This window comes from Enoplosus armatus, chromosome 20 (genome assembly GCF_043641665.1).
Source record: "Enoplosus armatus isolate fEnoArm2 chromosome 20, fEnoArm2.hap1, whole genome shotgun sequence".
Lineage (NCBI taxonomy): Eukaryota > Metazoa > Chordata > Actinopteri > Centrarchiformes > Enoplosidae > Enoplosus > Enoplosus armatus.
This window is the reverse complement of record NC_092199.1, coordinates 2347769-2363621: the sequence shown is the minus strand read 5'-3', so window position 1 is coordinate 2363621 and position 15853 is coordinate 2347769. Positions and strand designations below refer to the sequence as shown.

Below are 15853 nucleotides of genomic sequence, written 5' to 3'. Positions count from 1 at the left end.
ATATCTCTTTTATTTTATACTGAACATCCTTTTTGGTAACATACAGACAGTATGTTGTACATCCATCTTTTGCTGTACGGTTGCTTATATTCCACTTTTTTCCTGCAGAGTCTGGTGTATCTCCTTACATGGATGATTCCAGTTTGTTTTCTCATGATCTTCCCGCAGTTGATCCCGTGCACTCGGCCTCGTGACCAAAATAGGATTCATGTGCTGAAGACAGAGGAACATTTGGCTTCAGATTGGACTTCATTCTCCTCTTTGATTCAACCTAAAAGGAGACAGTTGTGTTCTTGATGTGATGCAACCTGATGATGTCTGACTGATGAATTCTCACATTTAGCCGTAATGATAAATAATAAAATCATAAGCGCTCTCTGCAGAGGATATTTGGACAGTATGGAAGCAAAGAAATACCAAAATAATTAACATTTTATGAACAACTGAGAACCTAAATGTGACATTTTACCATAATTTAAACCGTAACTTCACATTAAATCCACTTTTTTGAGTTAGTAAATTGTATATACAGTCACTTTATTACATTATCTGTTGACCCTCGTCCCATTTTATAGTGTTTATTGCAACAGAAGGTATTTTTAATAGTAATTCTGTCCACTTGACCCCCAAAAAACCTGTGAAATCTATGACGTACTCTGGGACATGGGGGTTTCTTCACTCATAAAAACTTTTATTTCTTGGATCACGTGAAAGAGAGACATCTCATAGGACAGATTTGATCGACTCGATTTGAAAATTATCATTTAAATTGAATGCTTTATTTGAATATTGGACATTTGGTTTTTGTATATGAATTTCTATATATTTGCTTCCATGGAAGTGTCTCTTTATATAAACGTTTAATTTATGAACCAGGCCTTTAGTCATCCACTTTGGAGTTGTACATATTCTGTATATGAAAGTACTTAAAATGCCAAACTGGAAGAAAAACTTTCCTCTCAAGACATTTGACCTCCGTTCATTTTTTTCCACGAGATGTTTGCAATCTCCTTTCATTCTTTAATACATACCATGTTTGTTGCTCAACATGGTGAGTTTTCTGGAACATCAGATGAGTATATGTGCAAAATGAAGCAATAACAATCATGTGAAGCGGCCTGGAGGGGAACAACGGCCGATTGTCCGCGGAGGGAGTTTCCAAAAACCTCCATCCTTCCCTGCTGATTCAAGGTTGCTTCCTGATCTGAGTGCTGAGGAATGTCACTTTAATTATGAGTTTACATTTCAAAGAGTCCACACATGTATGTTTACCTATATGTATGTAAATCTGCCAGTGGTTTGTGTTTTAATCTAATTTAATATGTTCCAAGCGGCAGATGCCTATTTTCCAAAACCCATTATCTTTATGAAGCCATTAAAAAGACATTAAAAAGACGAGAACGCTACAGAGAGCCGATTGGTTTCAGTCAGAAGGACCTAATGAGAGTTTATACTTTGACTTTGATCTTTTACTTTCTAAATATGTTATCACGTGTTAGTTTCAGAAAGCTGTCAGACTTCATTTGATGGTTCAATTTTCAGATGTTGTGTCTCTAATAAACTGTGAGGGAACTCTACCATGGTTGCCTTTTCCTACTTACCTGTCCACCAGGTGTGCATTAGATAACTCTAACTCAATGTGGGTCTGTTGGCCAGTTGGTCCACCACTTTGTTCCAGACTGAAATATCTCAACAACTATCAGATGGATTGACATGACATTTTGGACAGACATTCATGTTCCCCAGAGGATGAACCCTACTGACTTTGGTGATCCTCTGACTTTTCCTCTAGCGCCACCAGCAGGTTAACATTTGTGTCTTTAAGTAAAACATCTCAATAACTATTGATTGTCGTAATATTTGGTTCAGACATTCATGTTCGCCAATACTTTAGTTCATGACTTAATACCTGCAAAACTGATGACATTCCCATCATCCTCAGCTGTGCTTTGTATTAAGTGCTAATTAGCAAATGCTAACACGCTAACACGCTAAACTAAGATGGTTAACATGTTAAACTTTATACCTGCTAAACATCGCATTGCATGACAATCAAATCAACAGTTGTTGAGACATTTCACTCAAAACCACAAATGTCAACCTGCTGGCGCCAGAGGGAAAGTCAGAGGATCATCAAAGTCATCAGGGTTCATCCTCTGAGGATCATGAAGGTCTGTTTGAAATCTCATGATAATTCATCCAATAGTTGCCGAGATATTTCAGTCTGAACCAAATGCACTTATAGAAACATTATAGTTTATCATATAATATATATATATATATGTATATATAAACAGGTGAGTTTAAAGTGTAAAGTTTAATTTTTACCTTTCATTTGCTTTGTATCTGAGATGTTCTTCCTCTTTCTCTCATCTTTTAAAAAGCGAACTCTCAGCAGACCATCAGTAGACTGAAAAGCTCTTCCAGCCACACAGGCAGCCGGCTGGACTCCTGTAATAAATATGAACTTTTTCTTGAACAATAAATCCACAAACACCTCACCGCGCTGCCAGGAGTAAAATACTTGTGCAATATGAATTTTTAATTAAATAGTAAAAATGATAAATATGACTACCAGCTGCTGCCGTCGAGCCGTTAAAGCAGGCAGAGAGAAACCTGGATCAGTCCGGGGTCCAGGACGCCTCCCCTCGGCTCTAATGTGAGAAACAGAGCAGAGTGGGAGGTTTGATCCACGACAAACTGAGACTGAGCGGCTTCACTTCTTCAGAAACACCCACAGGGAACGTTTCTCTGCACAAACAAACAAACAAACAAACAAACACCATAATTAAATGCTCCACAAGCCGAAACCCTGCATACATTTTGTAGAATTAACAGTAAAAGTACTCATTACGCGGGCAGTACAGTCAGGGGTAACTAAGTACATTTACTCAACTACTGTACTTCAATACAATTTGGAGTATTTGTACTTTTACTCGACCACATTTCAGTGGGAAATATTGTACTTTTTACTGCACTACGTTGATCAGACAGATATTGTTTCTTTGCAGATTAAGATTTTACACACAAAACATATAATCAGCGTCTAAAATAATATACTTTATCATAGATTAAAGTGCACGACAGTATTTAAAGTAATTCAAATTATACTCAAAATATTACACAGATGCAAAACTCAGTAAGGCACCATGATACAAACTGAAATATTCAGAGTATAAAAATACGGTGACAAGCCTATAAAATACACAGCGCACCGTGTGTTCCTGTCATGTTGATTGATCTTAAACTCAAACTCAGAGAACATCTAGTGAGAACATTACCTCACTTTTCCCAATAACAAAATAAGAATATATGATATTATTGGGCTTTTGATGCTTTATCCCGAAAATACGTCACTTTTACTCAAAATACTTGAATATTCATCACTGATCATATAAAATCTTAGTCAGTAAAGTAACTACAGCTGTCAAAGAAATGCAGTGGAGTAAAAAGTGCTTTATTTCCCTCTGAAATGTGGTGGAGTAGAAGTAGAAAGTAACCCGTAATGTACTACAGTAAAAAGTACAATGAGATGTAGTGGAGCTGAAGTATAAAGACACATAAAATGGAAACACTCAAGTAAAGTTCAAGTACCTCAAAGTTGTACTTAAGTACAGTATATGAGTAAATGGTTACTTTCCACCACTGGAGGTAGACAGTGATACAAATACATGTAGTGGAGTAAAAAGTACATTTCCCTCTTTATGAAGTATAACGTACTTTACTTGAGTTAATGTATTCCACCACTGGAACATAATACGATGATATAAATCACAATTTCATAGACTTGCTTTCTATTTTCAATATTTTCTCTTTGTATTTATCTATTTTACTTCTTGTATTATTTACTTAGTACATTTTGTTTAGCTCTTGTTGTTATTTTGCCTTTTGAGTAACGTTGTAAACTCTGTTGTTAAAGGTTTTGCACAATGATAAAGTCACTATTATTATTATTAATAAATGAAACGTATAGGCCAGCATGTTAATGTGCAGAGGGAGAAGCAGCTGAGTCGCTGTTCCTCTTGACACCAGCAGGGGGAAACGTTGGACCCTTTTTCTCTCCAGCTCAGACAATAAAAACAAGGCGAAGCCCGCACAGACGGCAGCATCTCGGCACCATTCAGAGCCCCGACACCCGAGCTATGTCCGCGGAGTGAACGGCTCTCTGACGGCTGGGAGGAATATGGACACACGGCCGCCGAGCTGGGACTAGAGATGTAGTTGCAAGGATGCCAGACAACTACATCTCTCGGTTGCTCCTCTTCGCGTCGGTCTGCGCGGTTTGGGAGGCGCTGGCCAAATCTCTTCCAGATCAGGGAGCCTTCGGTAAGCTCGCCATACGGGGGATGCAGCACAATGAGGAGATGGGAGTGGTTGCCTTTTTTTTTTTTATGGCTTTTGTCGACAAACCGTCGACTCTCGCAGCGCTGCGCTGTGGTTTCATGTTGGCTGGAGGGAGAAGCGTGTTAGGGGATGCTTGTCTAGTCGTATCCGCTGGATAACGTTAGTTTGACGGTGTAGATTCATTGATGTCCGTGAGGTGATATCAGAAGGCCACGCTGCTGTTATTGTGCTCCAACACTGTACAGATGTGCGGTGTGAGAATCTGATCTGTGTGCAGATTATACGAGGCCTTAAATGTAGTCTGCTGTAATGTCAGGCCTGACTCTGTAACCCGGGCCTTCGTGTGTGTGTGTGTGTGTGTTTATTCTGCTGTGCACAACAATGACAGTGAGACCAGGACGGCCTGAGGTCCACAATGTGTGTCAGTCACTAAACCAGCAGACACATCTGAGTGTCAAGAGGCCCCGAAATGAACGAGCATGAAGGAAAACAATGATGTTAAATAATGATGCTTGTTTATGTTATGGTGTGCATGCTGAAGGACATTATGTAATTGCATTGCATTATGCATGCTTCAAGCTATTTACAGCTGCATGGGTGGTTGCAGACAGCGCTGGATTGTAACTAAGTACATTTACTCAAGTACAGTTTTGAGGTACTTCCACGTTTCACACAAAAAAAAACATACGAACAAATAAAACACGATGTATTATTGATTAAACTACCCAACACAACACAAAGTCGTTAAAATGTATGATAATAAATATCATAATATACATTTATGCAATTAATAATCATAAAACAGATGGGATGATGGGTGTCGTACTTTAAGTGTACTGTGTTCTTGGCAGATTAAGATTTTACAAACAAAAGATGTGACCAGCTTTTAGGAAATGAAGCTTTGTTATTGATTTAAACTACAAACTGGATATAAAGTTCCTGAAATGAGCTGCCACAACATGATGATACAGAATATAATAATATAACACTGACAGGGTCCAGTACTTTTACTTTTGCATATATAATAAGTGCCAGACTTCTACTGGTAATGGAGTATTTCTACATTGTGGTATTGTTACTTCCTCGACTGCTGGCTAAACTGTGATTTTTTTTTGTCTGTTAAAACCTCATTTAGATTAAATTGTAATAGATTTTGCCTCCCAGCTGCTGCTTGACTGATTAAAAAGTCAATTAATTGATACCTCAGGTGTGTTTTGGAACAGCTCAGCACTTCTCTTCAGCTGCAAGATGTTGTGAAGCAATTACCGTCTAAAGGCCGAGGAGGATGTTGTGTTTTAGAGCTGATTCATCTCATCAAGCTGCAGCTGTACTGACACTCGGTTAATCCTTTAAGGCATATTTAAAGAAAAGGGCAAAACCTGAAAGTGAAATGGCTGAACTCTCATAACATACCAGTTTCCTGCGTCTGACTTTAAGAACCGCAGTTTGACTTTTAAGTGAAGCGGATTTATCTGAGCCCAAAGACGAAGAAGAAGAGGAGGGTTTACACTCCACTTACTCTCAGCTGAACTTGTATTCAAGCTCTTCCAGTGAGTGAATGTTCCCAGACCCTCGATGTGACACTGTGACTCTCAGTGTTTTCAATGTGGAGCCCAGACGGAGGAAATCCTCTCTCCACACACACAAGGGAGCCTTTATTCAACCAATTATGTTAATGGCTGACAGCATTTACACACGATTATGGAAAAAACACACACTCACATACATCCTTATTATCTTAATGCAGCCATTAGCGAGGCTGCTGCGGTGAGAAGTTCTGCATGGCAGAGGGGGGGGGGTTGTCACTCGAGGCCTGGAGGGTTTAGAGGACGACAGCTCGTAGTGCTACAAGAGAGCTGAGCCGAGCGAGGAAGCAACAACAAGCCAGCTTTTGGAGAGTCAGCATGTATCCATGGAAACATCCCCAGCGTGACCCACATCCACGCTGTCCAAGAGGAAAGATGAGAAACAAAATGTTCTGGGGCTGAAAAACATGGGAGGATGAAGGGCAGAAAGACCCACGCGATGGATTTGACCACAAACATCATCATCATCATCATAATCCACCACAGCTGGGACTAATGATGCAGGGGCTCTGACATGAGGCAGAGGTTAAGCGTTAAGTGAAAGGGGCAGGTGCATACAGGTGATGTCAGCTCATGGAGGCAATTAACGTGCTTTAAAACCCAGATTGCCGCAGTTTGCACCAAAATTTGCACTCCTTCTTGGAGTCATAACATATTTCATCTTGTATTAACGTCCATAAATCTGCTTAGAACTCATAGAAAAAAAGACGCTCCTAATAACATCAGAACTTACCTGAGAATCATCACGTTTTTATGTTTTCTTCAGTATGAAAGTAGTCCAGTGATAGTAATCTGTACATCCACGGATACGCTGCAAACAGGAACTGCTGATAGCTAATTCGGCATACTGATGACGATGGGCTAAAAATACAAATGTTAAGTTGTAGCCCACAGCTAACAACATTACGCTTCCTGTTTCCCCTAAAACCTCCAAATTTAAAATGAGAGAATTTCAGAGGAGATCATTGCACTGTTGCATAATGATGTTGACCTTGTAAGACAGCCGAGGGGGACTTGATAAATTGAGCCATACTCGAGTGTAATTACTGCTTTAATACTACAGTATAATCTGACTACACAAGACTAGTAAACCACAAAGCTCTACTTTTGATTGAGTGGAAATCTATGACAGAACGGCAAATATTGTTTGTTTCCTCGAGGAAAATGTTTGTGTCTGTTGTTTTAGTGCTGAAACGAGTTGCTGCTTAATTTATTACTTAAAGGTATTTAACAGTCAATTGATTGGAGGTAGTTGTAATTTTAGTGTTGATTTCCTTAAAGGAACTGCTCCATTTAAACCAAAACAAATATTAATTCATTATTTGTTGATTATTGGAAACTTTACTCTCAATATATATATATACGTGTTCAGCTGACCTGCAGACTGAAAAATAATGCTTAATACTGTCTCCATTTTCCCTGTAATTAGTATAAAGGTTTTTTTCCAGGAACCTTCCCTTGAATTTCCTTTTTTTATGTTAAGAGATTATCTGTTTATTTTCACGATTTATTACACGATCATTTGCTCTACAAAATATCAGAAAATACTGAAAACATTTGCTGTTTTTTGAGTTCTGTCAATCCACTAATCGATTAATCGACTAAGTGTTTCATCTCTTTGCAAAATCACTGGACCTCTCTGTCTTTCTGCTCTTCCAGAGGTGCAAATAAAAGTCCAGGTGTTCGACAACAGCGACCTGTCCCCGTTGGCGGACGCTCAGGTGGAAGTCCACGGCAACCAGACCATCTTGGCGTCCAACAGGGCCGGCAGCGATGGCGTCCTGAGAGTCAGCTTCCTGTACCGCACAGGAACATGGGTCATCATCACAGCCTCCAAACAAGACTACGTCACCAACTCTGTGCCCTGGCACTCAAGCCGCATCCCCTGTAAGTCACCCAGGAAGAAAATGCAGTTTATTAAGCGTGAAGAGCATTTTAACGGTGTCTGATGTCTCCGTCACGCTGTAAGATGTCTCGTCCACTTACTGTGTGTAGGTGATGATGTCACACTGTCTCATAATGAGTTGATGAACTGTAATTAATGAATCTTTTTTAATTGGTTTCTTCTGCTTATCCGGGTTCGAAAAAAACAATGAATTGAGTAATTTGTTTGAGTGAAATCGATTTGAGTGCTAATAGATTAGATGTGACAATGTAAGTTCAATACAATAAAAGCCAAATGATTTGTACTTTAAGTCTGTAGTAAAATCCACTTTTGTGTTCGTTATCGTTCATTTATGTCGAATATTTAAGTTGAGAAAACTCAAAATATGTCTTGTTCACTCTCATGTTGAAACAGGTGTCATATCGGTTTCTATGTGTTATTTAAAACGTCTTAAATTTAACTTGCAGAAACCCTGACTCATCGTTGTCGTCACACCTGGAAATCTTCCGTGTTAATTTTAGTGTCTCTTCCCTTTTTATAGTGTACGCTTCAGTCAGCCTGTACCTCCTGGTCCAGAGGCCAGGGACACTTATTCTGTACGATGACGTCCTGCAGGTGCTGTCTGGGTCTCCAGGTAAAGAAAATAACAAGTTTCTCTCTGCAGAAGCCTGAATATTTGATGATACGTCGTGCACGCTCACTTACCCCGTCAGAACTTGAGTTTATGAAGGATTATTATCTCCAAGGAACTTGCGTCTCAGTTCCATCTGACAATTTTACAAAACGTGGACCTCTTTGGAAACGATAGTCCTGTTTTGGTGAAAGTCAGTTTGACCCCTTTCTTAAATGAGTGAGTCTCCAGCAGAGAGTGAAGATAGATTCACACCCCCCTCAGGCCTCCATTCACTGCTTAACATTTACACGACCCTGTGTTATTTGCTGCTGCTATCACCATAGCAACAGCAGCAGCAGAGTACTTTGTTGTAGTTTTTACAAATGCAGCTCAGTCACAGCCGCCTCCTCATGTCTGTAATTCACTAAACATCAGTATTTTTACACCTTTTGAGGGATATTAGGGCTAAATGTATAAAGTGGTTGTAGGATTTACAGACTGGGAGTGCGATTGTGTCTCTGCAGGAGCTCGTAATCAGCCGCTGGTGCAGCTCCAGAGGAAGTCCCTTCATCTGCCGTCCAACTCCAACTACACGGCGCTGTCTGCGGCGCTGACCACCGCCAGGACTCAGTATGAGATCGGCGGCTTCCCGTTTCTCCTGGGCCAAGAGACCAACAGCTCAGGTGGGCGCCTGCCTCAGAAATCAGTGTCTAGAATGATCTAAGTGGCCAAAAGTGTGTGTGGACACTTTTGTGTGTTTTACTGGGGCTGTCTGAGGTTTTAACGTACAGCGATGCTCAATGAAATGCGGTTGTAGCCGCCTCCAGGCGACACACACAGAGCACATATTCAAATATTTAAATAGATATAAATCAGAACAGAATATAAACAATAACATAGAACAAACTATACAAAAGTAGCACTAAAAGAGTGTGTTCCTGTTATTCAACCCACCCTCATTGATATACACGGGGTGTACAGAATAACAGAAACACCTACAGTCTCTAAAACAGTTTCAACAACTGAACATTATAACCTTCGTGACGCTGTTAGATTAGTTTGAGCTAGTTGTACCTAAAGAAACTGGCAATTAAGTGTATCTCGGCAATTACTAAAAAATATTAAGTTAAAATCAACATATTGCTGAAGGATTTATTTCTCAAATGTCACTGTGTCTGAAATCATTCCCCATTCGCTCCCTCGTGCACATATTTACATTATATATTAAATTACTGTGAGTGTTTGATATAAAGTGAAAGAGTGACAGCCTCAAAGCACTGTGATGTTAACATGTTGGGGTTGTTGCATCATGTAACTGGATATTGAAGAGTTGAAGCTGACGTCAGTGACTTTCTCTGTTCAGGCGCAGAAACAGGGTGGACAGACTTGACAGCTTTGGCAGTGGTCAGCATTCAGCTCTTTGACAAGGATGGCAGCGCAATCCAGGTCTCAGATCCGATCCACATCTCTGTGCCACTTCCATCTGACACCCGCAACAGGATGGCCACAAGTGTGCCTGCTTGGCTGTATCAGCCCAAGACGGGTGAGGTGTTTTTCTCGGGAATGTATTCTGTGCCTCTGTTTAAACCCTACGCAGCATAAGTACTGACAGTGATAAACGTTTCTCAGGACTGTGGGTGAGGAACGGGACGGGCTACATCAAAAAGGACGGCCCACAGTTTGTCTGGAACGTGGTGGTTCCTCAGATGGGATACTGGTTAGCTGCCTTCCCTTCGTCTTCAGGTACCGTGACTCATCTCAGCCTCCCTGCGCTTCTTATAAATCTGTTGCGATAGAAGCATCACAAATATGCCACTTTTTAAAAATGAAACTTTTATATTTGCGACTTGATTTTAAAGAATTACACCTTAAGTAGGAGCCAGTGGTCTTGGGGCTGAGAGCCTTTCACAGGATTTGTCGACAAAAACATGGAATATTATTAGCCCAAAGATCTGCTAAGACTAGTAGGTGAAAGCTGAACTCAGAACACCGTCAGCTTTGTAACACCTGGATCTGTCAGATCTGCTGGTGACTGAGGTGACGAGTGATTCTTAGATGTCTTTCTGCCATGAATTGTCTTGCAGGATTGGGTCTGTCTCATCCAGGCTTGAGGGACATCACCACCTACCACACCCTGTTCCTGCTCTCCATCCTGGGCTCGCTGGCCCTGCTGGTGCTCATCCTGCTCTGTGTGCTGCTCTACTACTGCAGGTGTGGGGAGCGTAGGCGCAGGTCTCAGTTTTAGGTTTCTATTAATAGCAAAAATGACAGAATTGCAACAGTGATTTTGGTGATGATAATTGTAAATAACTGTATGTGAATGTGGGTTTAATTTCAGGCTCTCATTAGACTCGTCTTGTGATCCTCTGGATAACAGTCGTTTCTTTCATGTCTGACCTTCAGTGTCTGTTTACCTTTTAGGCGGAAATGTTTAAAACCTCGTCGCCAGCAAGGGAAACCCCACACGTCCAATCTCAATGGTGCAAAGAGAGACCAGGGTACATCCACTTCACGCTTAAATCTGATCTGTGGAGGCCATGTTGAGTCTGGCCCCTCTAATGACAAATCTGACTTGTCCCCATCTCGAGACTACCAGAGTTCAAGGGAAGACTTAACCAAGCATGTTCCAGCTCACATGCTGCGTCACGCAAAGGGAAAAAATGCATCAGGTCCCCAACGGGGTGAAAGCTTCCCCATGAAGGTTACACGTGCCACAGAGACCAACAACCTGGACAACCCTTTGCTGCATGAAGACTACAACCGGAGCTACAGTCCCATGGAGGGCAAGGAGTCTGAATATCACCGGCACCACAACGCCAACGACAATCGAGGATACTCCTCTGATCCCCCGTCCCCGCCTCGCTTCCAAGGCTACGTGCCAAACCAGTCTGACAAACCCCCCGAATATTCAGCAGCAGCTGCAGACAGCCTTGCCAGACCCACCTCCCTCAACACCCAACCAGGCCAGATCATCTTCTGCAGCTCCATTGACCAGATGAAGGAGAACATGTACCGGAGCATGGTGCCAACCCTGGTCATCCCAGCCCACTATATGCGCCTGCCCTCCGAGTTTTCTGGTAAAGATGGCAAGGACCAGAAGGATCAAGACAAAGATGGTGCACAGATGGGAGGAGGCCAGCAGCATCATCACCACCACTCCCAGAAACAAGGCCAACAGCAGCAAGGTGGATCCCAAGGTGACGACTCTGAGGAGCCCAGCTGGGCGTCCGACTCATCTGGTGGACCTGTGACCATCCCCGTGCTCTTCAATGACTCCACCATGGCTCAGATGAATGGGGAACTGCAGGCTCTGACTGAGAAGAAGCTACTGGAGCTGGGTGTTAAACAGCACCCAAGGGCTTGGTTCATCTCCCTGGATGGACGCAATAACGCTCATGTGCGCCACTCCTACATAGATGCTGGGAATGACCTCAGTGGCGGCGGTGTGGGTGCGTTCTTAGGCGGTCCCAGCAGCACTTCCCGAGACGTCAACCTTGAACCACCTCTAGAGTCCCAAGAACGCAAGTCAGCAATCAACCGGAAGGGAAAAGACGATCGCTGGGGGACCGGAGGACGGAAGGGCCACAGTGTTAGCAGCAGCGGTGGGAAGAGTTACTCCAAGCTGGCCTACCCTGACCACAGCGAGCCCAGCAGCAGCGAGGGACGCCCCGTCTCACCCGAGGAGAACTCCCTCACCCCTCTTCTTGACGAAGGTCCATCCTCCCGAGGATCCACAATCCCCAGAAGAGGACGCAGTCGTGTGAACAGCACCCGCAGCAGCAACAGCGAGAACCGCCGCGACTCCATGACCAGCCCCGAGGATGACCCCGACGACAAAGATGAGAACAAGAAGAGCCCCTGGCAGAAGATTGAAGACAGGCCTCTCATGGTCTTCCACCCCAGGAAGTGAGCTTTTTGAACTTACTGAGCACTGGACCTTTTAACAATCATTTCAGAGGGGACTCTTTCCACATCAAACATGGAAGAAGAGTGATGTTTTCACCGAGAGAGATCACAATAAGCACAACCATGCTTCACTGGTCCATTTTCAGGTTGTTGTTTGACCTTTGTGTTTCTGGTGAGGTGCTTTTGCACTTTCTGATTACTCTCGTAGTCTCACTGTCAGTTAGTCTCACTGGTTTCCACCGAGATGATCTATCGTATACTGAAACCTATCCAGTTTATTGTGAATTCTGTCACCTATCACATCACTGAACCATCGTCTGAGCCATTACATATACTGACTGTGGAAATAGCCATTTTATAGAGCAAAATATAAGAGTAAAGCACTTACTAATAATTTGATAATTGATTGATTGATACTTACCAAGTATTTGGAAGTGGATGACGTTTTTTATGGTATTGATGGGTATTTAGGTGAATTAGATTTCCTTCCCTGGACTTATTCTACACAAAGGCTCATTTTGATGTTAGAAGATGTGCGCCTGTATTTCCTTGACTACTCCCCGCCCTAAACTGTAACTCGGAGTTAAGTTTCCTTTAAAGGAAACAGCTTCCCAAAGCTTGAATATGTAGGGAACCTATCTATCAGTTGTACTGATTTTTTCTTGAGCCCCTGTGGACGGATAATGCGATCTATAAAGTCCAACGTGCGACTTGCATTTTGCTCCTTCAGGGATGTACTTGATTTCCTCTTCCTCCTCCTGTACTGTGTTCATGTGTTGAAATTACTTATTAGTAATGATTTGAAATGTTGAGCGTCATCTTCAAGTGTTTCCGTCGTCCTTTCCGTCATCGATTTATCGCAGCGATCTACAATTCTGCCAAAATTTTACATTTCTGCCTTTCTCCTGTTGTTGAGGGTTTTTCGGCCAACAGAGACTCCTTGCCGATTTTTGTTGTGTAAATAGATTCCCACACATTTGAAAGACCATTTGCTATAGAAAGGTTGCATGCATATGAATGTATGAAGTAAACAGAAGGCACCAAAAGCCCCCCACAGTTCTTTGGGCTCCTGCTTGACAACCCCTAATCGCCAAGAAACGAGGGTAAGTCTAAACAGAAACAAAAACATCACTTTACTTGAAGACTTACCTGTTTAACATTCTACTGAGATCCACGGGGGTTGTTTGTAGACAGGGCCTGTACCACTTCTCTCCTGTAAGTGCCTTCTTTCACATAGGATCGAGTGATAGGCATGCAGGTCCCTTTTTAAAATGCAGTTAGTCGTCACCTAAACTAAGCTGTTGAGATCAGCAGGCACTAATAAGCACACTGCATTGTGGTAACAACAACACGCGTCACTCTGGGGAGCATGCCTGCCAAATCTGACAACTTTTCTTGCGGCTAGTATGTCCTTGAATATCTTAATTTCTTGTATCTATCCTCTTTTTCACCAAACTTGTAAATGGTATGATGAACTATATGAGATTTTATGTGTATACGATGTGCATGTAACATGTAGAATAGGGTGTTTTTAACGAAACCTTTTTTGAAAATGATCCAGGAGGTTTGGCACAAAATGTGATGCACTGACGCATTGAATCATGTTGCCAAATGAACTTGGTTATATGAAAATACACTGACTTTTTTCCCTTAATCCAGTTCTAACGAAATTCACTTCCGGTCGTAAATGTTTACAACAATAACATACTGACCAACACGCTCCCGCTGTTACTAGCATCACCACTGCCTACGACGCATCAACAACTGTGAACTACGTCATCTAGCAGATTCGTAAAAGCTCACCACTTTAGAAAACGTGAAGAAGTTCATGTTTTTTGTTATGAAGTGAAAATCCTGAAGGCTGTATAAAAGTCATGCTGACTTGTTGGTCCTTTTCACCATTTGCTTGCTGTTCATAAGCCTGTGTCAGTAGCCTACAGTACAAACTGAAAATGTGATGTAGTTCCGAGTCTGAAGAGTAGCACGGCCGTGAAACGATTCCTACTGAACTGTCGTGTCCACTGCTGTAAATGTACGTTTTTTTGGATCAGATATGGAATTATTATGAGTTGTGCAAATTGTGGCTTTCCTTGCTTGTTTTTGTTTTTACATGAGAAAATCTTGTTTTCTCAGTAGATTTCGTGAACTTGTGTTTGGACAGAGTATTCAGTCACAACAAGGACACATTAAACCTGGTAAAGCGCCCTGTTGGGTTTCTGATTTGTACCATTCATATGAGGTTCAGGAGGATTGAACTGTAGGCCTCCATCTTGTGCAGTAAACCATTTTGCTTCATAAACCTGGTCAGTTGTTTGTAAACTGTAAATTGACTCTTTCTGTACATGAGACAAAAATAGAAATAAATTTGTTCCCACAGTCAGTCAGCGTCTGTGATTTTATTTTGAAGAGAAGGACAAAATCAGAATCAGAAATACTTTATTGATCCCCGGGGGGGGGGGGGGGGGGGGGGGGGGGGGGGGATTGTACTGTACCGGTGCTCCCATTCAAGAGTAGAAAGTAGCATAAATTTAGAGCTAAAAGTATGTACAAAATATAGAAATAAGAAATAGAAAATGAAAATATACACATTTACAGTATTTAAGTGAAAAATAAAAGTAATGGTCAAATTCTAGTGGTGCCGAATAGATTATTGCATCAAGGTCATCATCAGGCATGCATCACTGTGAAAGAAAAGCAAAGTATGTATTCAAAATGATGACAAAAATGTCAAACAATTATCCCTAAACAATCGACTATGTATATAAAACATAGACTGTATGAGGTGATCACCTTCTTATAGGTGGAGATTTCATTTTTTGTCATTGTAATGCTTTTCATCAGAATCTAATTACAGTTGTTGGGCTGCTTTCTTGTTACCATGGAGACACCAATGTCAAATCCCATTAAAAAAAACACACCCACAGAGTGTTTTTCCCCTCACTTTAAAGGGCCACTCCACACATTTTACACAAAGGTCTGTTTACTTGTGACAAGGAGAAGCCGACAAACAGTCGAACAGTGTCTTTTCTGCGGTGGCTCTGGAGGGGAAAAAAATAAACCTGATTATTGACACAGTTAATCTTAATCTTAATCACTGTGACGTCATTATGGTTTGAGTACGGTTTGACTTTTGACTTCATATATTTGACACAAGACCTGTAAACTGGAGGCGTTGAGTTTGACCGACGAGGACATTCAAGGGAAAGATTCGACAACTCTTGTTCACTTTCTCACAGAGAGTTAAGACGAGGGAGCCAGTTGCCAGGCAACCAGCAGAGACTCCAGGAAGTAACTGGTCCTAGCAGATGAATGGCCCAGTAGCCAACATAAACCCTCTTCAAACTATACTTACGGTTTATACTTTTATACGTATACTTTATACTTTTTGTACAAACAAACAAGTCATAAACTGTTTCATTATTATTATTATTATTTGGACAGAGCCAGGCTAACTGTTTCCCCCTGTTTCCAGCCATTATGCTAAGCTAAGTTAATTGGCTGTAGCTTGATGCATTAATG

At 41.7% G+C, this 15853-nt stretch overlaps 1 protein-coding gene across 1 annotated transcript; it reads left to right on the top strand.

The window, feature by feature from the left end:
* Window positions 1–4229: 4229 nt before the first annotated feature.
* LOC139303748 (protein FAM171A2) lies at window positions 4230–12338 on the top strand. The gene is made up of 8 exons (XM_070927584.1): window positions 4230–4326; window positions 7590–7817; window positions 8357–8449; window positions 8953–9111; window positions 9792–9971; window positions 10058–10171; window positions 10513–10639; window positions 10850–12338. The coding sequence occupies exons 1-8, from the start codon at window positions 4230–4232 to the stop codon at window positions 12336–12338; spliced, it is 2487 nt and encodes an 828-aa protein (XP_070783685.1).
* Window positions 12339–15853: the final 3515 nt, after the last annotated feature.